Raw genomic sequence first — 25,749 nt, 5'->3', positions numbered from 1 at the left:
TCTCCTTCTCCTAATTCTCACCTACGTTGTCTCTGAAGTGTAAGTTCCTTGAACTGTCAGTCAATCATATTTGTTTGCACGCTTACTGTGTGCAGAACACTCCAATAGGTGAGAGTACAGTAAAATAATGGGCACATTTCCTGCCCACAACAGGAATCTAGAAGGGGGAGACAGACATTAATATAAACAAATACATTACAGATATGCACAATAGTGCTGTGTGACTGGGGGGTGAAGAATAGAGGGAGCCTGTCAGGGCGACGTAGAAGGGAGTTGAAGAAAAGGAAAGAGGGCTTAGTCGGGGAAGGCCTTTTGGAGGTGAGGTGCCTTCAATAAGTCTTTGAAAGGGGAGGGGGTGAGAGTAATTGTCTGTCAGATATAAGGAGGGAGGGTGTTTCACGCCAGAGGTTGGATGTGGGAAGGGGGGAATGTGTTTACCAGCTCAGTGGTATAGTACTCCTCATCTTACCCTTCCTTCTCTTCCTCTTCCTCTTCTACTGCAGTCACTCATGCTCTCTGGGCCAGTCAGCAGTCACCTCTCTGGAGACTATTTAATCGTCGAGGGGTTGGATGGTGTCTGAGCTGGGACCCTTGGCCTGTTGGCAGCAGCCCCGGGCCGGAGCTGGGTGGGCAGCTAAGCGGGTACCTCAGCTCTGGCACAGAGCACCAGGCTGGGCCAGGCAGGGCGGAAGCCCACTCAGCCCTGGGGGGTCTGAAACCCTCCTCAGCAGCTCCACTCCCGCTCCCCGGCCTCCTGTGCCTCCGCTGTGGGTGTGGCCTCTGCCCTGCCCTTCCACCCTACGAGATTTTATTCTTATTACTGTCTGTCTCCCCCTCTAGACTGTGAGCTCATTGTGGGCAGGGAGCACGTCAGCTAATTCTGTTGTTTTGTCCTCTCTCAAGCCCTTTCTACAGTGTTCTGCACGTGGTAAGTGCTCAACAGATATCTTTAATTGAATGAGTGACTGAGATGATGGGTGAGTGGTTACGGCCCGGCGATGATGGACCGATGGTTCCGGAACTGGGCCTGAGGCGATGGGGGGTGCTGGGCCGATGGTTCCAAAACTGGGCCTGTTGCCCTGGGGGTTGACGCGTCGACGGTTTCAGCTCAGGGCTGGGCCCGTTACCCCGGGGGGTGACGGGGCAGTGGTTCCGACACCGGCCCTGCTGTCCTGGGGGATGTAGGGCCGATGGTTTCAACTCTAGGCCTGCTGTCCTGAGGATGACGGGCCAGTGAGCTGGGGCTGGGCTCAGTGTGGAACAATGTGCAAAGGGAGGAGGTGCAGCCATGCCTCCCCCCCGGCCCCCAGCTGCAGCACACATCCATCCCCATCCAGACGGGGCCGGGTGTAGAACCTATCTTGTGCCCTCGAGAACAGGGGATGTGTGAACAAGGAAAAGCTTTTCCATGCCCATGAACCAAGAGGCACTTCTAAGCCACTCTGTGCTTTTCACTAAAGGAAGTCTTTCAGCCAGCCTGCTCATGAAGTGTTTTTTTATGGCCATGTACGAGCTGAAAGAAAGAGAGACAGAAAGAGAGAGAGAGAGGAAGGGACAGAGAATGCTGGCTAAGGATTTAGAGCAAACACCCACAGACTTGGTCAGTCTTTACCATGTGCCTCTCTTCCATGAGGATTAATGTTTTTATCCGTGGGTACTAATCCTTTCCCTCTACCTCCATCGCCTTTACTTAGACCTTGGACTCTGTGGCTTTCCCTACCTATCACACTTGGAAAAATATAACTGTGGCTTTTATTAAGCACTGAGGTTGATGCAAGCTAATCAAGTCAGACAGTCATTGTCCCACCTGGGCAGTCTAAGCATTGCCTGTCTCCCTGGTTAGAGTGTAAGCTCCTTGAGGCCGGAAATCCTGTCTATTTGCTCTACAGTACTCTCCTAATCAAATCAATAAATTATTTACTGAGCGCTTACTGTGTGCAGAGTTAAGTCTTAGGTAGGTTGCTCTGCACAGAGAAATCACTCAGTCAATGAAATTGACTGGTTGATCCCAAAATAGATGCTCAGTGAATTATAAACTATTCCTCTAAGTACAACCAGAAGCCCCACAATGGGCAGAGAATGCATCTGCCAACTCTTTTGCATTGTACCCTCTCAAGTGCTTAAATTCGGTACTCTGCACACGGAGAGTGTTCGTTAACTATCACTGATTGATTAAATTTAGCGTTGACATTTCCAGGATAAGTGTCTACGCCACTTACATTAAATACACAGAACACTTTCAGAAAACAGTGGAACCGATAACCTAAAATCCACTTGGAAGAAGCAAGGCCCCACGCTTCTTCTGTAATGGTCCCCAGTTACAGTCAGGACCGAGAAGGGATATTTTCACCATATAGACACTTTCTTTTTACAGCAATACATTCTCTGAGGGAAGGGCCCCAGGTACATAAAACAATACTGTAAAGGAATCATTTGAGAACATACACTTTGCAGCCAAATATAAATAGCCTGAGTGACACAATTACAACACACACAGTCTTGAAGGCTCCCCGTCCCCCAGTTTGGGGGAAAGGGATACGGACTTCCCTGAAGCCTAGCCAATAGAGCAACAAAAACGGGGGTGGGAGAGAGGAGGAATGATTAAAAAGGCGGCTCAAAGAGTTTCAGCAGAAATGGAAGCTGTTTAGGTGGCAGCAGCAGCAGGAGTCGTCTTTCGGTGGAAAGTGCTTCTCTGTGAGCTGTATATTGATTTCCCTCTCGGAAGAAGAGAGAGGTCATGTGCTCTGCAACGTGGTTCTGATGAGTAGCCACTGGCAGGACCAGTGTCACTCGATCAATCGTACTTATTGAGCACTGTATTAAGCGCTTGGGAGAGTATAATACGACAGAGTCGGCGGACAAGTTCCCTGTCAACTACGGACACATCCCTCCTCAGAGACGCCCCACTCGCTACCGGGCGGGAGGTCATCGTGGGTACGGCCTGGCACTATGGGAACCAAACCTTCTGAGATCCCCACGTTTTTTGTTTTGCTCTAAAATATCCCTGGAGAGCTCTATGACCCTCTTCATCTTTCCCAGGGGAAATCATGATAGTAATTGTCACATTTGTTAAATACTTTCTTTGTGCCAAGCACTGGATACAGAATCAATCAATCGATCGCTCAAATGGATTGAGCTAAGCTGTACTAAGCTTGGCTTACTGTACTAAGCGCTTGGAAGAACACTACAATGGAGTTGGTAGACACGTTCCCTGCCCACAGTGAACTTACAGTCTAGAGAATACAATAAAGGCAGATCGGATATAGTACCTGTCCCACGTGGGGCTCATAGTCAAAGGGGGAGAGAGAACGACTTTTGAATCCCCATATAACATATGAGAAAACCGAGGCCCAGAGAAGCTAAGCGACTTTCTCCAGGTCACACAGCAGGGAAGTGGTGGAGTCAGGATTAGGACTCGGGTTTCCTGGTTCTCAGGCCCAGGCTTTTGCCACAAGGTTATCACTGCTTCCCCTTTGAGGAAAGGGGTCTGGAGAGAATTCCTATAACCCCCTGGCACTTAATAGTAATAATAATTAATAAAATGAATGTGAGAAGCCCTGCCCCAGGCTCTATCCTTACCGTATACGCCAATGTAGTCACACTCTGAGGAACACGGGGAGGTTTTTTGGCCAGTGCTGGAGACTTATCTTAAGGCAGAAATCTCGTGAATGAAATGAATGTGAGAAAGCCGACTGTGATCTCTTTATCAGCATAAATGACTTTCCCCCAAGCCCTTTCCGGGGCAGCTCGGAACCAAAATTCCCCAGAAAGTTCACACCGGAGAGAAAGTCTCCCTAGGGATGGACCAAACTTGGGGCAGTCTTAAAAATTCTAGAGCCAGACTGGGGCAGCAGAGTGATTTCTACCTCCAACCAACTCTAGGATGGTAGAGCCATCACCAGAATCACCGGATTCCTCTTTGATGAATTTCTTACAGGGCAAATCATCCCCAAGACACATGGGAGAGTCAAGTGGAGTTAGGGCATGTCTACTGGAGTTAGGGCATGTGGTGTGGGCCACGGCGGGGAGCCTTCCTTCACCCACCCACTCCCCATCAACGCCCACCCACTCCCTGAGCTCAAAGAGAAAGGGTCCGCACAACTGCGTCACGACACGAGTGGGGCGCCTGTTCGACAGGTCGGTCAATCCCACAGCGCCCCAGTCGTTGACGGCTCCAGAGCCCTGTCGGGGAGCTGGCGGCCCGCAGCGTAACCGCCAGCGGGCGTGGGCGGCCTGAGGAGGGCCCCGGGGCCTCACCCCTGGATGAACGCGGCGTCGTTTTCGGGGCAATTGGCGTGGCAGGCACAAGTGGCGACGAACATGACCGGCTTCTCGATGATGCGTCCGTGGGGGCAGCGGAAGGGCACCTGGACGGTCTTGGTGTGGTGAGGGGTGCAGCAGCGCCCGTCTCCGCACGTCCCGCAGAACCGGGGCTTGTACGTCTGCAGACTCGTGCAGTTCTGGTGGTGCAGGGTCATGGCCTGGAGAGACTTCTGGGTGCGTAGACACTTCTTCCCCCTCTGAGCAGAATGGACAAAAGAGAGTTTGGCTAGTCGCTCTGGAGCCCACGCTCGCCCCTTGCCCTCTGGGCGTCTGGAAGGCAGACTGGCCGGTGCGATGATAAAGAAGGCTTTCAGGGAATGGGATGGGGGTGGGTTTTAGGACTATGCTGGCTTGGGCCAAGGGAAAAGGCAACTGGGCCACTGATCCCCAGATTAGCTCCATGGAGTGAATGGGGTACGTGGTCCCCTTTCTCTCAAGACCAGAGTTGTTCTCCCCGCTGAAACTTTTTATTTAAATGGTACTTGTTAAGTGTTTACTAATGATGAGAATAACTGTGGTATTTGGTAAACTCTTACTACGGGGCAGGCACCGTACTAAGCGCTAGGATGGATGCAAGCAAATCGATCTGGTCACACTCCCTGTCTCGCATGGGGCTCGCGGTCTCAAACCCCATTTAACAGATGAGGTCACCGAGCCACAGAGAAGTGAAGTGACTCGCCCAAGGCCACAGAGCAGACAGGAGGTGGTGCCGGGATTAGGACCCGGGACCTTCTGAATCCCAGGCCCATGCTCTATCCACTATGTGGCTCAGTGGAAAGAGCCTGGGCTTCGGAGTCAGAGGTCACGGGTTCGACTCCCGGCTCTGCCACTCGTCAGCTGTGTGACTGTGGGCGAGTCACTTCACTTCTCTGTGCCTCAGTTACCTCATCTGTAAAATGGGGATTAACTGTGAGCCTCACGTGGGACGACCCGATGACCCTGCATCTCCCCCAGCGCTTAGAACGGTGCTCTGCACATAGTAAGCGCTTAACAGATACCAACATTATTATTATTATTACCAGATTCACCTTTCCCATGAGATGGATGCTGTATATAGGAGACTTGGGAACTCTTATTTTCTACTTAAGGAAAAAGGAGAAGGGAGGTGGAAATTACAAGCTCTCTGAGGACAAGAATCATGTCTACCAACTCTACTCCGTCGAGCTTTCCAAAGCCCTTAGTACAGAGTTCTCGGCACACAGTAAGTGCTCAGTCAGTATCACTGATGGATTGTCTCTTCAAGCGCGTTGCTTTTCGAGCGTTGTCCTATATTTACTGGGTATCTAGCATGGATGCCATCACTGTGTTTGGCACCTCCTGTGTGTAGACAACTGTATTGGATGCCTACTCCGTGCGGGGCACTACACCGTGCCTCAGTGGTGGGCAGGGCACTGTAGTGGACCTTTGGAATCTCGGTCAACGGAGAAGCCCTGGTGCCTGCCCTACAGGAGCTGGGTGTGGGATAGGAACCTGTCTGCCAACTGTAATAATAATGTCGGTATTTGTTAAGCGCTTACTATGTGCAGAGCACTGTCCTAAGCGCTGGGGTGGATACAAGGTAATCAGGTTGTCCCACGTGAGGCTCGCAGTTAATCCCCATTTTCCAGATGAGGTAACTGAGGCACCGAGAAGTGAAGTGTCCTGCCCACAGTCGCCCAGCTGACGAGTGGCCGAGCCGGGATTCGCACCCATGACCTCTGACGCCAAAGCCCGTGCTCGTTCCACTGAGCCACGCTGCTTCTCAACTCTCTCAAGTGCTTAGTACAGTGTCCCCCCCCCCCCCCACAGTAGCGCTCAAGATTTATTGATTGGAGCAGGGGAGGGGGTTGAAGGTGTGGGAGGCGAGGAAGGGCCCGTTGTCTCTGCTTGGGTGTGGCCTTCTGAAGCAACAGAGACCCCAATCAGAGAAGCCAGAAGGAGCTGCTCAGGGAACATGGGGGTTGAGGGGGAGCCTATTTGGGACCCGGATGTGAGGAGTGAACTCTCTGGACTTGTCTCGAGCTTGCTGAAATGCTAGCGTGGCTTAGGGGTTAGAGCACGGGCCTGGGAATCAGAAGGACCTGGGTTCTAATCCTAGCTCCGCCGTACGTCTGCCTTGTGACCTCGGTCAAGTCACTTAACTTCTCTGGGCCTCCGTTACCTCATCTGTAAAATGGGGATTAGGACTGTGAGCCCCACGTGGCATAACCTGATTATTTTGTATCTACCCCAGCACTTAGAACAGTGGTTGGCTGTACCATAAGTACTTAACGAGTACCACGATTATTATTAATTATTATCATCTTAGGGCCGAGTCTCGAGAAGGGAAGAACCGTGCCGTGTGGCTAGACTTTGCTCCAGGTCCCGTTGGACCCTTTATCTCGGTGTGACCGGTGCTCTTTAACATTCCAGTTAAAGAGCAAGCAGCGTGGCTCAGTGGAAAGAGCACGGGCTCTGGAGTCAGAGGTCATGAGTTCGAATCCCAGCTCTGCCACTTCTCAGCTGTGTGACGGTGGGCGAGTCACTTCACTTCTCTGTGCCTCAGTTCCCTCATCTGTAAAATGGGGATGAAGACCGTGAGCCCCACGTGGGACGACCTGATTCCCCTGTGTCCAGCCCAGCGCTTAGAACAGTGCTCTGCACATAGTAAGGGCTTAACAAATACCAACATTATTACATTATTATTAGAGAAGTGAAGTGATTTGCCCGAGGTCGCACAGCAGACAAGTGGAGGTTCTCGTTGCCATTTCTTCACTGAAAAAGTACCAAATGCATTTTACTCAAATTCAGTGCTAGAGGTGAAAAGTTAGACAAAAAGAGTCAGCAAGAGGATGCAAGCAACAAATGACGGTTGCGGGGACGTTGCGGTTCTCTGAGCTTCAGTCACCTCATCTGTAAAATGGGACAGGGACTGGGTCCAGCCCGATTAGCTTGTATCTACCCCGGCGCTTAGAATAGTGCTGGGCACATAGTAAGCGCTTAACAAATTCCATAATTATAATTAACTGAGGTCCAGGAACTTCCTCTCCATTGTCAAGGCAGCCCTTCCTCCCTCCCCGAGCGCGCCCCAGCGAACTAGACCCTTACCTTTCCGACCTGGGGCCGGTCCTCCTGCCCGCAGACCCGTACCACGCACAGCCGGGCCTGTTGCACCATCTCGCACCTTCGGTTCTTATTGGTGGCCCGCGTGGAGACCCCCAGGCCACAACTTTGGGAGCACGCGCTCCACGCCGTCGTCTGTTCGATACAGTTGAGGCTCGAGTCGGGCCCGGCGATCCCCACGGTGGCTTCTTGTCTGAAAGCTGAGGCGGACACAAACACGCAGTCGGTCAGGAGGTCAGTCAGTCAATAAATAGGATTTGTTTAGCGTAAATTAAATCATAACTGAATTTATTTATTCATTCAGTCAGTCGTATTTATTGAGTGCTTACTATGTGCAGAGCACTGTACTAAATGCTTGGAAAGTACAATACGGCAATAAAGCGAGACATTCCCTGCCCACGCTGAGCTTACAGTCTAGAAGCAGCAGCGTGGCTCAGTGGAAAGAGCGCGGGCTTTGGAGTCAGGGCTCATGAGTTCGAATCCCGGCTCTGCCACTTGTCGGCTGTGTGACTGTGGGCGAGTCACTTCACTTCTCTGTGCCTCAGTTCCCTCATCTGTAAAATGGGGATGAAGACCGTGAGCCCCACGTGGGACAACCTGATTCCCCTGTGTCTGCCCCAGCGCTTAGAACGGTGCTCGGCACATAGTAAGCGCTTAACAAATACCAACATTATTATTATCATCATTAGAGGGGAGACACGGTCTAGAGGGGGAGACAGACACACATACACATATACATGCGCACACGCACTCAGAGAGAGACGTCGTTCCACTCGGGGAAAAATCCACCGATTCCCAATTCCTCCTTTCGACAGTTGCTGCTCTTACAGGTTAAATCGTGAGCAAGCCAGTGCTCTTCAACGCGTAGCTGTTAGGCAGTTGTTAATTCTCCAGGAAACATTATGTGTAGTATGGAAGTGCTTAATCAGTACCATTATTTTAAAAAAGGGTAGCCTCCTCTAGAATCCAGGCCATAGCTCACTGCAAAAAGAGGCTGAAACAACTAGGAGTGGAGACACGCCTGCTGGGGCTAAGCCATCAGTGGCAAAGACTTCCGATGGAGCTACTACTTGTAGTATTTTTTAAGCGCTCATACTCTGTGTCGAGCACTGTACAGAGCACTGGGGTAGAAAAAGATCATCAGGTCCCACATGGGGCTCACAGTCTAAGTAGGAGGGGAGTCCCCACTTTACAGCTGAGAGAACTGAAGCCCAGAGAGGTTAAGTGACTTGCCCAAGATAATAATAATAATGTTGGTATTTGTTAAGCGCTTACTGTGTGCCGAGCACCGTTCTAAGCGCTGGGGTAGGTACAGGGTCATCGGGTCGTCCCGCGTGAGGCTCACAGTTAATCTCCATTTTCCAGATGAGGGAACCGAGGCACAGAGAAGTGAAGTGACTCGCCCACGGTCACACGGCTGACAAGTGGCAGAGCAGGGATTCGAACTCCTGACCTCTGACTCCCAAGCCCGTGCTCTTTCCACTATGCCACGCTGCTTCTCTACTACTCCGGGTATTTCTACTACAGTGAACATGCGGTGGACAAACTCGGCGGGATTCTTGAAAATAGCTGGCTAACCGGGGCGGCGAAGGCCTCGTTGGCTTCCAGGCGGCTACCGAAGCGGTTAGTTGCCTGCCGCTCTGTGGCTCCCAGCCCTGCATCAGCACTAAACGCTTAGTACAGTGCTCTCCACACAGTAAGCACTCAATAAAAACCACTGATTGACTGATGTGCTGCACAAACCCCATGTGTGAAATATCACTGTGTGCTCTTGTCAGCGTCTCTCCTCCCTATCCAACTACTACTTGCTTGAGAAGCAGCGTGGCTCAGCGGAAAGAGCACGGGCTTTGGAGTCCGAGGGCATGGGTTCGAATCCCGGCTCGGCCCCTTGTCAGCCGTGTGACTGTGAGCAAGTCACTTCGCTTCTCTGTACCTCAGCGGCCTCATCTGTAAAATGGGGATGAAGACTGTGAGCCCCGCGTGGGACGACCTGATTCCCCCGTGTCTGCCCCAGCGCTTAGAACGGTGCTCTGCACATAGTAAGCGCTTAACAAATGCCAACGCTGTTTTGGCCTCCACGCACCTGTGGGGAACGCAGCCGGCAGGAGGAGAGAGTGGGAGCGGCACTGGGCAAGCCGATACCTCTAGACTGTAAGCTCACTGTAGACAGGGAACGTGTCTGCCAACTCTATTACATTGTACTCTCCCAAACACTCAGTACAGTTCTCTGCACATAGAAGCGCTCCTTAAATGCCACGGAATGAATGAACAGAATCGATTTCTTTTATGCAGGCTCTCGTTTCCGTGGTCTCCGTGACCAACGGCGGCTTTTCTGTGATTTTTGTGAGCCGATGGCAGTCATCCACCGTTCGTGACGGGAGGCTCCGTCATCGAAACCAAAGGTACTTATTGGTAGACCCAAATCAAGGAAAGACAAACGTGCCTTAAGGAGGTGAAGTTGAACGGTGACGGGGGTTTGAGGAGGGGAACGTTGTGTCTACCAACTCTGTTGTGGGAAGCAGCGTGGCTCAGGGGAAAGAGCCCGGGCTTGGGAGTCAGAGGTCATGGGTTTGAATCCCCGTTCTGCCACTTGTCAGCTGTGTGACTGTGGGCGAGTCACAACTTCTCTGTGCCTCAGTTACCTCCTCTGTAAAATGGGGATGAAGACTGTGAGCCTCGTGCGGGACAACCTGGTTACCTTGTATCTACCCCAGCGCTTAGAACAGTGGTCTGCACATAGTGAGCACTGAACAAAAAAAACTCTGTTGCATTGTGCTCTCACAAGCACTTAGTACAGTGGTCTGCACACAGCAAGTGCTCAGTAACTACTATCGATTGATTGAGATAATTGGACTTAACGATTCTCCCCGCCATTTAACGGGGTGATTTAAAGTCATTTAAATTCTCACAACCCTCAGTTTCCCTCATAATCATTTTGTCATTTGTTAAGTGCTTACTATGTGCCAGGCACTATACTAAGCTCTGGGGTGGACACTGGCAAATTGGGTTGGACAGAGTCTCTGTCCCTCATGGGGCTCACAGCCTCAATCCCCATTTTACAGATGAGGGAACCGAAGCGTAGAGAAGTGAAGTGACTTGCCCAAGCTCACACACTAGACAAGTGGCAGAGTCAGGATTAGAACCCATGACCTTCGGACTCCCAGGCCCGTGCTCTATCCACTACACCGTGCTGCTTATCTCATTTTTGGTATGCTCTTACATCTAATTCTGCCATAAGGTGTAGGTAATAACAATCGTGGGATTTGTTAAGCACTTACTATGTGCCAAGCCCTGTGGTAATAATGTTGGTATTCGTTAGGCGCTTACTATGTGCCGAGCACTGTTCTAAGCGCTGGGGGAGACACAGGGGAATCAGGTTGTCCCACGTGGGGCTCACAGTCTTAATCCCCATTTTAATAATAATAATAATAATAATAATGTTGGTATTTGTTAGGCGCTTACTATGTGCCGAGCACTGTTCTAAGCGCTGGGGGAGACACAGGGGAATCAGGTTGTCCCACGTGGGGCTCCCAGTCTTAATCCCCATTTTACAGATGAGGTAACCGAGGCACCGGGAAGTTAAGTGACTTGCCCAAAGTCACACAGCTGACACGTGGCCGAGCAGGGATTCGAACCCATGACCTCTGACTCCAAAGCCCGTGCTCTTTCCACTGAGCCACACAATCGGGTCCCATCTGGGCTTGTATTCTAAGTAGGAGGGAGAACAGGTTTTGAAGCCCCATTTTACAGGTGGAGGAACCGAGGCACAGATAAATGAAGTGATTTGACCAAGGTCACCCAGCAGGTAAGCGGTGGAGCCGAGATGAGAATCTAGGTCCAGTGACTTCCAGGCCCGTGCTCCTTCCACTAGGAGCAAGCTACTTCTCACTCTGCATTTTGGCTAGACTGTTGGGAAGGAACCGTGGCCTAGTGGTTAGAGCACGGGCCTAGGAGTCAGAAGGACCTGGGTTCTAATCCCCACTCCACCACTTATCTGCTGTTAACTCAGTTACTTCATCTGTAAAGTTCTGTACTTCATCTGTTCGCCCCATGTGGGACAGGGACTTGTGTCCAACCCCGTTTACTTGTATCCACCCCAGCACTTAGTACAGTGCCTGGCACGTAGTAAGCGCTTAACAACTACCATGATATTAATTATTATTATCAAGCCCCAGGATCAGAAAAATATGTTTTTTTTGGTGGAAGACCAACAGGTGGGCTCTTCCTGGGTGAGGGGTTTTGCAAGAATGCAACCTTGCTTGAAGGAGAACTGGGTGACCTTCAGCCTTGGAACTGTGGAGTGTAACCCATATTGGGTCTCCCAGTAAAATAGGCCTTTCTCAGGAAAGTCAAAGACCTCTCATAAAGTAAATAACATAAGTAATCTTTTACCCGGCCCAAAAATGTCAAACCACAGGAATGTGTTTATTGGGAAGAAAAACTTAATCCACGAAAAGGGTCATGAAACAGATTTTTAACGCCGCAAGCTGTAAGCCATCTCCTGAAGTAGTTTGGAGGGGCAACTATCTCGATGGTTGCATTCACAGCCATCAAACCAGCTCTGGAGCCCGGGGATGGGTTGGGTTCCCTGGGTAAAATTTCTTTTGTTTTCATGTCTTGTGTTAAACACTTACTATGTGCCAGGCACTGTACTAAGCGCTGGGGTAGATAGAAGCTAATCAGGTTGGACCCAGTCCCTGTCCCACGTGGGCTCACGGTCTTAATCCCCATTTTACAGATGAGGGAACTGAGGCCCGGAGGAGTGACTTACCCAAGGTCACTGTTACCCCTTTCAACTGTGACCTCCGCCTCCAGCTGCTGAGCTAATGATAATAATAATAATGTTGGTATTTGTTAAGCGCTTACTATGTGCCGAGCACCGTTCTAAGCGCTGGGGTAGACACAGGGGAATCAGGTTGTCCCACGTGGGGCTCACGGTCTTCATCCCCATTTTACAGATGAGGGAACTGAGGCACAGAGAAGTGAAGTGACTCGCCCACAGTCACACAGCCGACAAGTGGCAGAGCTGGGATTCGAACTCGTGAGCCCTGACTCCAAAGCCCGTGCTCTTTCCACTGCGCCACGCTGCTTCTCTGCCCCCTCTCCTGTCAGGGGCTCATCCTCCTACCAAGGAGAGAAGGGCCTTTGGGAGAATGCCCCTTCAGTCAATCAATGGTGTCTATTGAGAGCTTGCTATGTGCACAACACCGTAGTAAGCGCTTGGGAGAGTACAATACAAGAGAATTAGCGGATACGTTCCCTGCCCATAGTGACCTTCGCTCCCCCAAGATCCCCTTGTAAGATGCCAGTTCTCGCCACACGTTTTTGAGCATATCCAAGAGAAGCAGCAGAGTCCCGGAGACAGAGGGACTATTTGGGCCAAACCTGTTTGACCGAATTCGAAACCGAGCATCAAATCCGTACAAGGGCCCGATGCTATCACTAAACTGCACTTAGCGAGCCCTTGCGGTATGCAGAGCACTGTACTAAGCACTTGGGTGAGTAAATGATAACAGAATTGGTAGATACGTTCTCTGCCCACAAGGAGCTTACAGTCTAATATATTACCACTACTATTACTAGCCTGACTCTGAATAGTGCGCTTCTTTTGGGCAAGGTGCTTTCACACTGTCCATCTCATGTGATCCTTTCTAACAACAATAATAATAATAATATTCATGGTATCTGTTAAGCACTTACTGTGGGCCAAGCACTGTTTTATACACGTTAACCAGGCTAGACAGAGTCCCATATGGGGCTCACGATCTTATCCCCATTTTACGCTTGAAGTAACAGAGGTCCAGAGAAGCGAAGTGACTTGCCCAAAGTCACACAACAGACATGTGGCAGAGGCAGAATTGGAACCCAGGTCCTTCTGATTCCCAGGCCTATGCTCTATCCACTGAGTCACACTGCTGCTTTACATCCCCGAAAGGCAGATCTCATTCTGCTCACCTTGCAGGTGAGGAGATTGACACCCAGAGAGGATAAAGGACTTGACCAAGATCACAGTCTAGAGGCAGAGCTGCGTCTAGAACTCAGATCTCCTGACTTCCGTCAGCGCCTGTGCTCTTTCTGTTAGCCTGTGCTCCCTTGGTGCTTGGCAAAGGCGTTTCATAATAACAACAATAACAGTGAATCTGTTAAGAGCTTACTATGTGTCAAGCACTCTTTTAAGCACTGGGGAAGCAAGGCAATCAGTCCCTGTCCGATGGGGGGCTCACAGTCTGAGTCGAAGGGAGATACTGATACTGAGTCCCCATTTGGCAAATGTAACAGGCACAGAGAAGTTAAGTGACTTGCCCGAGGTCACACAGCAGGCACGTGACACCCCGGGTCCTCCGACTCCCATGCCGGTGCTCTTTCCAAGAGGCAGTGCCTCGGTTTCCTTATTTGACTCCTCAGCTGTCCACCTTGTATCTTACCTTACTGGACGCCTTCTACGGTCCAGCCCGTGCATTTTGCTCCTCTAGCATCAGCTTAATCACTGGGCCCCGTTCTCGTCTGTCTCACCACCGACCCTTTTCCCAAATTCTGCCTCAAGCCTGGAACCCATTCCCCCTCCATATGTGCCAGACCGCCACTCTTCCCACCTTCAAAGCCTTATTAAAATCAGATCTTCTCCAGACCTTCCCTAAGCCCTCATTTCCCCTACTCCCTCTCCCTTCCGCGTTGAGAAGCAGCGTGGCTCAGTGGAAAGAGCCCGGGCTTGGGAGTCAGAGGTCATGAGTTCGAATCCCAGCTCTGCCCCTGGTCAGCTGGGTGACCGTGGGCAAGTCACTTCACTTCTCTGGGCCTCCGTTCCCTCATCTGTCAAATGGGGATTAACTGTGAGCCTCACGTGGGACGACCTGATGACCCTGTATCTCCCCCAGCGCCTAGAACGGTGCTCTGCACATAGTAAGCGCTTAACAAATACCGAAATTGTTATTATTATTATTATCACCAGTGCATTCATTTTGATTCATACCCTTTACTCAACCCACAGGCAGCCCCACAGCACTTACACGCGTATCCATAATTTACCCCACTAGACATTAGACTTACACCAACGTCTCTCTCCCTCTCTAGACTGCAAGTTCCTTGAAGGACGGGAACGTGTCTTCCGACGTTGTTATATCACACTCTTCCAAGTGCTTAGTACAGTGCTCTGCACACAATAAGTGCTCGATAAATATAAATGATTGATTTCCTTCATCTGTCAAATAGGGTTCAAATACCTGTTCTCCTTCCCCTCAGATTGTGAACCCTGCATCGGGAAGGGGTTTGTGCCTGACCTGATTATCTTGTTCCTACCCTGGTGCTTAGTATAGTGCTTGGCATGCTCTTTAAAAATAACCCAATTATTATTATTATTATCATTACTTGATGGCATCTGTTAAGCGCTTACCATGTACCAGGCACTGTTCTGAGTGCCAGGGTAGATATGAAGTAATCAGGATGGACACAGTCCCTGTCGGTCAGTCAGTCAATTGTATCTATTGAGTGCTCACTGTGTGCAGACCACTGTACTAAGTGCTTGGGAGAAGCAGCGTGGCTCAGTGGCAAGAGCCCGGGCTTGGGAGTCAGAGGTTATGGGTTCGAATCCCAGATCTGCCACTTATCAGCTGTGTGACTGTGGGCGAGTCACTTCACCTCTCTGTGCCTCAGTTTCCTCATCTGGAAAATGGGGATTAAGACCGTGAGCCTCACGTGGGACAACCTGATGACCCTGTATCTCCCCCAGCGCTTAGAACAGTGCTCCGCACATAGTAAGCGCTTCACAAACGCCATAATTATTATTATTACCCGAAAATTTATTAGACCCATTTCATGGGGCTCACAGTCTCCCTCCCCATTTTACAGATGAGGTAACTGAGGCCCAGAAAAGTGAAGTGACCCGTTGCGCGGCAGACAACCGGCGGAGCCTGAACTAGAACCCAGGTCCCTCAGTCTTCCCAGGTCCATGCGCTTTCCGTCAGGCCACTCTGTTTCTCTGCTGCTTACCGTGCTTGTGATCGGTAGATTTATTCTTCATTTCTCACCTGCTAGGGCCACACCAGCCAGTGACGTCCCGTCCGGCGGGTCACAAATCCACTGCTCACAGCATTCGCCCGGCACTTCCACCTTCCTTGGGAAAGGACAGTCGGGGCCCGGGAGCAGCAGGTCTTGGTGACAGCGCGGGACGCAGCCCACCTGCCCGTCTCTGCACGAGCACTGGTACTTACAGCTGGGCTGGAAGGTCTCCCCGCTACGGTAAATTGTCCCATCGAACACGCAGTTGTCTCCTTCCACAGCTTGAACCCGAGGAGGAGGAAGAGGAAGAGAGAGACAGAGGAATGGGGAAGGAGAGAATGAGTAGGTCGATCCATCAACCCACCCGTCGGTCATATTTGTGGAGTGCTTACTGGGCGTAATACTACTAATAATAGTAACTGTGGTATTTATTAAGTGCTTACTATGTGCCAAGCAACCCTCTAAGTGTTGCAGCTGGAGAGTTTCCGGTACTCTACCAGTCTTGACTACAGGAGGGCGAGTCAGGCGGAGGCCTATAATAATGTCGGTATTTGTTAAGCGCTTACTAGGTGCAGAGCACTGTTCTAAGCGCTGGGGGAGACACAGGGGAATCAGCTTGTCCCACGTAGGGCTCAGTCTTCATCCCCATTTTCCAGATGAGGTAACTGAGGCCCAGAGAAGTGAAGTGACTCGCCCACAGTCACACAGCTGACAAGCGGCGGAGCCGGGATTCGAACCTATGACCTCCGACTCCAAAGCCCGGGCGCTCTTTCCACCGAGCCACGCTGCTGCCTATCCATTCCATTCCTAGCTTGGCAGTGGCCAGCAAGTGGCAGACGATTTTCTACAAGGCAAAACTCACCTTTGCTGGGCAGCAGCGGCACGCGAGAGAGTCGAGGGCGGAGACTCAAGTTTACTGCGCGGAAGGAGGCAATGGTAAACCGCTTCTGTATTTTTACCAAGAAAACTCTACGGTTACACCCCCGGAAGGTGGGGCGTTCCGGGAGAGATGCGTCCTCGGCATCGCTATGGGTCGGAGACGGCTCGACAGCGCAAGGCAAGCAAAAGTGTGCCAAGCACCATTCTAAAGGCTGTAGTAAACGCACGGTGATCAGGTTGGGTACCGTACTGAGTACTTGGGGAAGTAGGATACAAGAGAGTTGTTAGGCAGGGATCGTGCCTACACGATCCCTGCCCACAGGGAGCTTACGGTCAAGAGTCTCCAGTCAAGGGCAAGCCACCCTGACTAAAAATCACCTGAAACAGGCGCATCGGAATTCAGCGTTTTAGCAGCGCCCCATTCTGGAGTCCCTCCCTCACCTCTATCACTGCTGGACTCTTCTTTCCCAACTACACACCCGCATCGGCCTTCTCACGGACGCTCCCTGCCTCTTGTCTCTCCCCACTCCGGTCCATGCTTCACTCTGCTGTATGGATCATGTTTCCATCAAAAAAAATTCCATCTGCATCTCCCCATTCTTCAAGAACCTCCAGCGGTTGCCCATCCACCTCTGCAATGGCTTTAAAGCATTCGATTACCTTGCCCTCTCCTACGTTGCCTTGCTGATCTCCTAATACAAGCCAGGTTGATACCCAAACCTACATCTCCTCCCCGATCTTTCTCCCTCTACTCAGGCTCGCATCTCCTCAAAATATCAAAATACCTTCAAAATATCTCTACTTGGATGTCCTCCCACCACCTCAAACTTAACATGTCCAAAACAGAGCTCCTTATTTTCCCTCCCAAACCGTGTCCTCTCCCAGATTTTCCCATCACTATAGACAGCACCAGAGTCCTTCCCATCGCTCAAGCCCGTAACCTTGGCGTTATCCTTGGCTCCGCTCTCTCATTCAACCCATACATCCCATCTGTCACAAAATCCTCTCGGTCTCACCTTCACCGCGTTGTTAAAATCTGCCCTTTCCTCTCCATCCAAACCGCTAGCACGTTAGTACAGTCACTCATCTTATCCTGCCTATATTACTGCATCGGCCTCCTCTCGGACCTCCCAGATCCTTGCTTCTCCCCACTCCAGTCCATACTTCATCCTGCTGCCTGTTTCTTTCTACAGAAACATTCGGGGCATGTCACCCCCCGACCTCAAAAATCTCCAGGGGTTGCCTATCCAGCTCCATAGCAAACAAAAACTCCTCACCATTGGCTTTAAAGCTCTACATCACCTTGTGTCCGTCCCCCCCCCCCCCCGCAATCTTACTTCTCTCCTTCTACAACCCAGTCTATACACTTCACTCCTCTGGTGCTCATCTTCTCACTGTGCCTCCATCTCCTCTGTCTCACCACCGGACCCCTCCCTCACATCCTGCCTCTGGCCCGGAACGCTCTCCCTCCTCAAATCCGACAGACAATTACTCTCCCCCCCACTTCAAAGCCTTACTGAAGGCACATCTCCTTCAAGAGGCCTTCCCAGACGAAGCCCCACTTTTCCTCATCACCCCCTCCCTTTCACATCACCCTGAGTCTCTCCCTTTGCTCTCCCCCCCCTCCCCCCGCCCCACAGCGCTTATGTATACATCTGTAATTTTATTTATTTGTATTGATGTCCGTTTACTTGTATTGATGCCTCTCTCCTCACCCCACCCCCCAGACTGTGAGCTCGTTGTGGGCAGGGATTGTCTCTATTAATGTATCGTACTTTCCCAAGCACTTAGTACAGTGCTCAGCACACAGTAAGTGCTCGATAAATATGATCGATCGAATGAACGAATGAATGCATGAACGAAGTACCTCAATCTCGTCTAACTTGCCATCAGTCCTTCACTCACGCATTCCCTCCTGCCTCCTCCCTTCTCTCTCTAGACTGTAAACTCGTTATGGGCGGGGAATACGTCTGCTTAATCTGTTGTACCGTACTCTCCCAAGTGCTTAGTACAGTGCTCTGAATATAGTAAGCGCGCTCAATATACGCAACTGATTGATTGGTTGACTGATTGGAGCACTATCCACCTTCACGGCTCTCATCATCACGGCTCAGTGGAAAGAGCCCGGGCTTCGGAGGTCAGAGGTCATGGGTTCGACTCCCGGCTCTGCCGCCTGTCAGCTGTGTGACTGTGGGCGAGTCACTTAACTTCTCTGGGCCTCAGTTACCTCATCTGTAAAATGGGGATTAACCGTGAGCCTCACGTGGGACAACCTGATTACCCCTGTATCTGCCCCAGCGCTTAGGACAGTGGTCTGCACATAGTAAGCGCTTAATAAATACCAACGTTATTATTATCATCTTCCCATTTTCTCCAGGAAGCCTTCCGTGACTAACATCTCATGCTTTTACTTTGTGTACTTTTCTGTTTTGTGTTTTAATAGAATAATGATAATAATGATGGCATTTGTTAAGCACTTACTATGTGCCCAGCACTGTTCTAAGCACTGGGGTAGACACAAGATAAACAGGTTGTCGCACATGGGGCTCACAGTCTTAATGCCTATTTTACAGATGAGGTAACTGAGGCACCGGCAAGTGAAGCGACTTGCCCAAAGTCACACAGCTGATAAGTGGCAGAGCCAGGATTAGAACCCACTACCTCTGACCCCCCAAGCCCGGGCTCTTTCCACTAAGCCGCGCTACTTCTCACTATTGATATTTTAATATCTTAATATTTCATCATTCCTGTTGTGTCTGGCTCCAGTCCTTTCCCCCCATTTATACTCTTAGACTGTGAGGCACCAGAGGGGCGGGAACGGGTTTGATTCCCTCTCTGCTGTCCTCTTCCCAGTGCTTAGTTTTGGGTGCTACACACCGTAAGTGCTTAATAAATACTCTATTGTTGCTCTCCCCTCTCAGGGTCCCACCTGGAGAGTTTCCAGTATTCTACCGGTCACCACTACGGGAGGGAGAGTCAAGCAGAGGCCTATCCATTCCATTCCTAAGTTGGCCAGTGGCTAGCGAGTGGAAGGCAACCTGCTGCGAGTCAAAACTCCCCTGCGCCGGGCAGCAGCGGCACGGGAGAGTCGAGGGCGGAGACTCAAGTTTACTCAAGTCAGCGGTACCAGAAAACACCGGATTTTCTTGGTATTTTTACCAAGAAAACTAAATGGATACTCTACCAGAAGGATGGCAGATGGAAGTGGGGCATTCTGGGGGAGATAATAATAATAATAATAATAATAATAATAATAATGTTGGTATTCGTTAAGCACTTACTATGCGCAGAGCACAGTTCTAAGCACTGGGGGAGATACAGGGTCATCAGGTTGTCCCACGTGAGGCTCACGGTCTTAATCCCCATTTTACAGATGAGGTAACTGAGGCACCGTGAAGTGACTCGCCCACAGTCACACAGCTGACAAGCGGCAGATCTGGGATTCGAACCCATGACCTCTGACTCCCCAAGCCCGGGCTCTTTCCGCTGAGCCACGTGTCAGTGGTGTCGCCATGGGTCGGACGCAACTCGACAGTATAAGACGACAACAGTCACTGCTCTTCCCCACCCTATTCTCCCTCCCTTCTGCGTCACCTTTGCATCCGAGTCCATACCTTGTGAGCCAATCCAACCCCAGCACTCCAGTACATAGTCTTATACTCTCTCTTCTCCCTATCAGTAATTTATTTTAATGCCTGTCTCTATCATAAATTGGAAGATCCTTGAGGGCAGGGTACTGTGGCTGCTTTGTCCATTATACTCTCCCAATTGCCGTGCACAGAGTGAGTGTTCAACAGATGATAATGTTGGTATTTGTTAAGCGCTTATTATGTGCAGAGCACCGCTCTAAGCGCTGGGGTAGATAGGGGTAATCAGGTCGTCCCACGTGAGGCTCCCAGTTAATCCCCATTTTACAGATGAGGTCACTGAGGCACAGAGAAGTGGAGCGACTCGCCCACAGTCACACGGCTGACAAGCGGCAGAGCCGGGAGTCGCACCCATGACCTCTGACTCCGAAGCCCGGGCTCTTTCCACTGCGCCAAGCTGCTTCCCATGAATGCCACTGATGGATTGATTCCGCCCTAGTTTTCAGCTCCAGCTTTTCCAAAGCTCTAATGATAATAATAATAATAATAATAATAATAATAATAATAATAGTGCTTACTATGTTAAGTGCTTACTAAGTGCCAGGCACGCTCAATGTTCAGTCTCATTTTACTTTCACAGTGTCCCCGGGAGGAAGAAACTATTCTCTCCATCCATCCACGAACACCCAGCCTTTTGCAAAGGAGGAAACTGAGGCCTGGAGAGGTTGTGACTGGCCTGTGGCCCCTCAGCCAGCAGGGCTAGGGGCTGGGCAGGGGTCCTCGGGGTCCCGGAGTCCGGGCTCCCGGCCCCGTGGCTCTCCCCGCTGAGGGACACTGCAGGCCTCGCCTTCAGCGGGGCTTGGGCGGCGTGGCTCAGTGGAAAGAGCGCAGGCTTTGGAGTCAGAGGTCATGAGTTCGAATCCAGGCTCTGCCACTTGTCAGCTGTGTGACTGAGGCACTTCTCTGTGCCTCAGTTACCTCATCTGTAAAATGGGGATTAAGACCGGGAGCCCCACGTGGGACATCCTCATTCCCCTGTGTCTACCCCAGCGCTTAGAACAGGGCTCGGCACATAGTGAGCGCTTAACGAATACCAACATTATTATTATTATTACTACTTTAATCAGTGAAAATGCATTCAGCACTTACGGTGTGCCAAGCACTGCCCTAGGCACTTGGGAGAGTAGCAGTGTGTCTAAGTGGCAAGAGCAAGGGCTCGGGAGTCAGAGGAGGTCCACCGCTTGCCTGCCGTGTGACCTTGGGCAAGTCACTTCACTTCTCTGTGCCTCAGTTCCCTCATCTGGAAAATGGGGATGAAGACCGGGAGCCCCACGTGGGACAACCCGATGACCCTGTATCTACCCCAGCGCTCAGAACAGTGCTCGGCACATAGTAAGCGCTGAACGAATACCAACATTATTATTCTCTGGGCCTCGGTTCCCTCATCTGGAAAATGGGGACTAGGACAGTAAGCCCCACGTGGGACAACCAGATTACCTCTTAACTACCGCAGGGCTTAGAACAGTGCTGGGCACATAGTAGGCGCTTAAAAAAATGCCATCATTAGTATTTCGCTGTAACGAAGTCGGCAGGGGTTTTGCTTGCGCATAAGGAGCCAGCCGTCGACGGTCTGCTTCCCTCACCTCCTGCCGCGCAGGAGACCCCCTCGAAAAGCCAGATGGTCCCAACCCCCCTGCCTTGGTGGAAGTCGCGACCCTCCGCGACCCCTTCTCCCCGAACCCCTTCCCCTCCGGGCAGGGAGTTGGGGGAGCGCAGGGCGGCGCGGGGAGCGAGGAGAGCGTCGGGGGCAAGGAGAGCACAGGGCTTGGGGAGCGCGGGGGGGGGGGGGGGGCTTGGGGAGAGCATGGGGGGGGGCGCAGAAGGATGCGGGGAGCTCCGGGGGCGCGGGGAGCGCAGGAGGGAGCGGGGAGCTCGGAGGATCTGGGAGTTTGGAGAGGACAGGAGGGCGCGGAGAGCTTGGGGAGCTCCGAGGGCGTGGGGAGGGCAGCTGGGCCCCGGAAGCCCAGGGAGAAGCGGGGAGCTCGGAGGCTCTGGGAGCTTGGGGAGCGCAGAGGGGCTTGGGGAGCGCAGGAGGGCCCGGGGAGCTCGGAGGCTCTGGGAGCTCGGGGAGGATAGGAGGGCGCTGGGAGCTCGGGGGGCGCAGGGGGACGCGGGGACCTCGGAGGTTCTGGTGGCTTGGAGAGGGCAACAGGGCGCGGGGAGCTCGGAGGCTCTGGGAGCTTGGGGGAGGGCAGCGGGGAGGTCGGGCAGCTCCGGGGGCTCGGAGAGCGCAGCAGGGCGCTGGGAGAGCAGGGGGACACGGGGAGCTTGGGGAGGGCAGCGGGGAGGTCGGGCAGCTCCGGGGGCTCGGAGAGCGCAGCAGGGCGCTGGGAGAGCAGGGGGACACGGGGAGCTTGGGGAGGGCAGCGGGGAGGTCGGGCAGCTCCGGGGGCTCGGAGAGCGCAGCAGGGCGCTGGGAGAGCAGGGGGACACGGGGAGCTTGGGGAGTGCCGGGGGCTCGGGGAGCGCAGGAGGGCGCGGGGAGCTCGGAGGCTCTGGGAGCTCGGGGAAGATAGGAGGGCGCTGGGAGCTCGGGGAGCGCAGGGGGACGCGGGGAGCTCGGAGGTTCTGGTGGCTTGGAGAGCGCAATAGGGAGCGGGGAGCTCGGAGGCTCTGGGAGCTTGGGGAGGGCAGGAGGGCGCGGGGAGCTCAGAGGTTCTGGTGGCTTGGAGAGCGCAATAGGGGGCGGGGAGCCGGGAGGCTCCGGGAGCTTGGGGAGGGCAGCGGGGCGCGGGGAGCGCAGGGGGCTTGGAGAGCGGAGCAGGGCGCTGGGAGCGCAGGGGGACGCGGAGAGCTTGGGGAGTGCCGGGGGCTTGGGGAGCACAGGGGGGCTTGCGGAGCGCAGGAGGGCGCGGGGAGCTCGGGGAGCTCGGGGAGCGCAGGGGGACGCGGAGAGCTCGGAGGTTCTGGTGGCTTGGAGAGCGCAAATAGGGAGCGGGGAGCCGGGAGGCTCCGGGAGCTTGGGGAGGGCAGCGGGGCGCGGGGAGCGCAGGGGGCTTGGAGAGCGGAGCAGGGCGCTGGGAGCGCAGGGGGACCGGGGGCGCTTGGGGAGCGCCGGGGGCTTGGGGAGCTCGGGGAGTTCGGGGAGCGCAGGGGGACGCGGGCAGCTCGGAGGCTCTGGGAGCTCGGGAGCCCTTCTGTCCACTTGCTTGGCTTGTTTTGTCGTCCGTCTCCCCCTTCTCGACCGCGAGCCCCTCGTTGGGTGGGGATCGCCTCTATCTGTTGCCGAATCGTGCTATCCAAGCGCTTAGTACGGTGCCCTGCACGCAGTGAGCGCTCAGTAAATGCTATCGAATGAACGAATGGATATCTGTCACCGGACCGTACTAGCCAAGCGCTCGGTACGGTGCTCTGCCCACAGTAAGCGCTCCGTAAATGCGATCGAAGGAACGCAGGGGGGCTCGGGGAGGTCGGGGGCCGGGCCGGGGGTCGCTGGGCTGGGCGTTACCGGTGCAGACGCCCGGTCGGCCGTCGGGGTCGGGGTCGGGTCGGCAGCGGAGGCCGCGGCTCTCGTGGCAGGGCCGGCTGGGCGAGCAGGGCTCCCCGCGCTGAGCGGCGCACACCTGGCAGCAGGCGCAGCCGGCCGGCACGGCGGGCACCCCGGGCGCGCAGGCCGGCGGCCCCGGAGGCTCGGCCGGGCACGGCCCGGGGCACGGCCAGGGGCACCGCCGCTCGGCCAGCGTCACCTGCGGGAGGACGCGACCGTCAGCCTCCCCCCGCCCCCCCCCCTCCGCCCCCCCGGCCCGCGGCCGGGCGCTGACCACCCCCAACGCCCCCCCCCTCCCCTCCCCTGCCCGCAACGCCCCCCCCCCACCCCCCCCGGCCGGGGGCGAGGCCGGATGGGGGGGAATGATGGGGAGGGGGTCGAGGGATGGGAGGAGAAGGGGTCCCGGGATGGGGGGGAGGGGGGTCGAGGGATGGGAGGAGAGGGGTCCGGGGAATAATGGGGAAGGGGTCGAGGGGTGGGAGGAGAGGGGTCTGGGGAGAGGGGGAGAGGGGTCCGGGGACGGGGGAGGAAGGGGTCGAGGGATGGGAGGAGACGGGTCCGGGGTTGCGGGGGAAGGGGTCCGGGGAATAATGGGGAAGGGGTCGAGAGACGGGAGGAGAGGGATGGGAGGAGAGGGGTCCGGGCGGTTAGAGGGGTCAGAGTTTAGGGGGAAGGGGACCCGGCATAGGGGGGAAAGGGTCGGGGAGTAGTGGAGAAGAGGTAGGGGGTTCGGAGGGCAGTGGGGTGGGGAGGGGGGGGGAAGGGGTCAGAGGGTTGGAGGGCAGAGGCCGGGGGCATAGGAGGGCGGGGGTCGGCAAGTCGAAGGGCAGGGGGCGGGGGCGGGGCCAGGAGGGAAAGGGGTGGATTTGGAGAGTAGGGGGTGTGCGGGGCGGGGGCCGGAGGATAGGAGGGCGGGGGGCTGGGGGTCGGGGGGTAGGAGGTCAGAGGCGGCCCCCACTGGCCTGGGCCAGGAGCAGGAGGAGGGGGAGGAAGGCGGGGCGCAGGCTGTGGGCGCCGGGGTGGGCGCCGGCCGGGAGACGGAGCATCCAGCCGTTCCGCATCGTCCTCGCTCGGCGGCCGGGGCCCGGGCCTGCTCCAGGGGGCCGCCCCGGGGGTCCGCTCCAGGGGGCCTCTCCGCTCCGCTCCCCGTCCCGCTCCCCGCTCACACCGCCCCCGCTCCGCCGCGCTTTATATCAGCCGCCCGGGAGGGCGGAGGATGGGACCGGCCCGGCGTCGCCACGGCAACGGGAGGCGGCAGCCCGGGAGGGCCCGGAGGAGGATGACGGCCGTGGGAAGGGAACGGGGAGAAGGGCTGCCCGTGGGTGCCGGGGCGGGGGTGTCTGTGGGCCTGGGTGGGCGTGTCTAGGCCCCCGTCTAGGTGCGCACGGGCACGTGTGTTCAGTCAGTCGCTCATTAATAACAGTAATAATAATGTCGGTATCTGTTAAGCGCTTACTACGTGCCGAGCTCTGTCCTGAACGCTGGGGTAGGTACAGGGTCATCGGGCCGTCCCACGCGGGGCTCCCGGTCTTCATCCCCATTTCGCAGATGATATGAGGTTAACCGAGGCACCGAGAAGCGAAGTGACTCGCCCAAAGTCACACAGCCGACGGGTGGCGGAGCCGGGATTAGAACCCATGCCCCCCGACTCCTAAGCCCGTGCACTTTCCGGTGAGCCGCGCCGCTTCTCCGTCATTCATTCGATCGTATTTAATGAGGGCTTACTCTCTGCAGAGCCGCCGTACCGAGCGCCCGGAAAGGACGATTCGTCCGTAAGGACAGACCACCCCTGCCCACCCCGGGCTTACGGTGTAGAAGGGGGGCGACGGACATCGGGACAAGTAGGCAGGCATCGATCCGAATGCATAGAATCGCGGACGTATACTCGTCGAGACAAGCGAACGGGCGTGAACACAAATCAATAGAATCGTAGATGCGTACACGTCAGAACAAGTAAACGGGCATTAATGCGAACGAATAGAATCGTAGATATGCACACGTCGAAACAAGTGAACGAGCATTAATGCAAATAAATGGAAGCGTAGCGGTCTACGCGGTAAAGCAAGGGAACAGGCGTTGATGTCAATGAATAGAATTATAGATCCGTACAGATAGGCGCAAGTGCTGTGGGGGCCGGGGAGGGGGGTAGAGCAGAGGGAGGGAGTCGGGGAGATGGGGAGGGGAGGGGGCAGCCGAGGAAAAGGGGGGCTCGGGCCGGGAAGGCCTCTCGGAGTCGAAGCCGTGACCTTTGACTCCGAAGCCCGGGCTCTTTCCGTATGAGCCACGTGGATGGGCCACCGCTGGAGCTTTTTGAGGAGGGGGGTGACATGCCCTGAA

At 54.2% G+C, this 25,749-nt stretch overlaps 1 protein-coding gene across 1 annotated transcript; it reads right to left on the bottom strand.

The window, feature by feature from the left end:
• Positions 1-1,734: 1,734 nt before the first annotated feature.
• Positions 1,735-24,473, bottom strand: CCN3 (cellular communication network factor 3). The gene is made up of 5 exons (XM_029063577.2): positions 24,375-24,473; positions 23,374-23,611; positions 15,429-15,680; positions 7,390-7,604; positions 1,735-4,520 (listed from the first exon to the last, which is right to left on the bottom strand). Exons 1-5 carry the CDS (start codon positions 24,471-24,473, stop codon positions 4,254-4,256), a joined length of 1,071 nt encoding a protein of 356 aa, XP_028919410.1. The 3' UTR covers positions 1,735-4,253.
• Positions 24,474-25,749: the final 1,276 nt, after the last annotated feature.

The sequence above is a fragment of the Ornithorhynchus anatinus genome, chromosome 4, assembly GCF_004115215.2.
Source record: "Ornithorhynchus anatinus isolate Pmale09 chromosome 4, mOrnAna1.pri.v4, whole genome shotgun sequence".
NCBI lineage: Eukaryota > Metazoa > Chordata > Mammalia > Monotremata > Ornithorhynchidae > Ornithorhynchus > Ornithorhynchus anatinus.
This window is presented reverse-complemented; position numbering and strand designations above follow the sequence as displayed.

Coding starts and splice junctions, on each gene's coding strand:
- CCN3 (XM_029063577.2), bottom strand. CDS start 24,473: ATGCGGAACGGCTGGATGCTCCGTCTCCCGGCCGGCGCCCACCCCGGC. Junction 7,605..15,428: donor GGCTGGTGTGGCCCTAGCAG/GTGAGAAATGAA, acceptor TGTCCGCCTCAG/CTTTCAGACAAGAAGCCACC. Junction 4,521..7,389: donor ACCGGCCCCAGGTCGGAAAG/GTAAGGGTCTAG, acceptor CATTCTGCTCAG/AGGGGGAAGAAGTGTCTACG.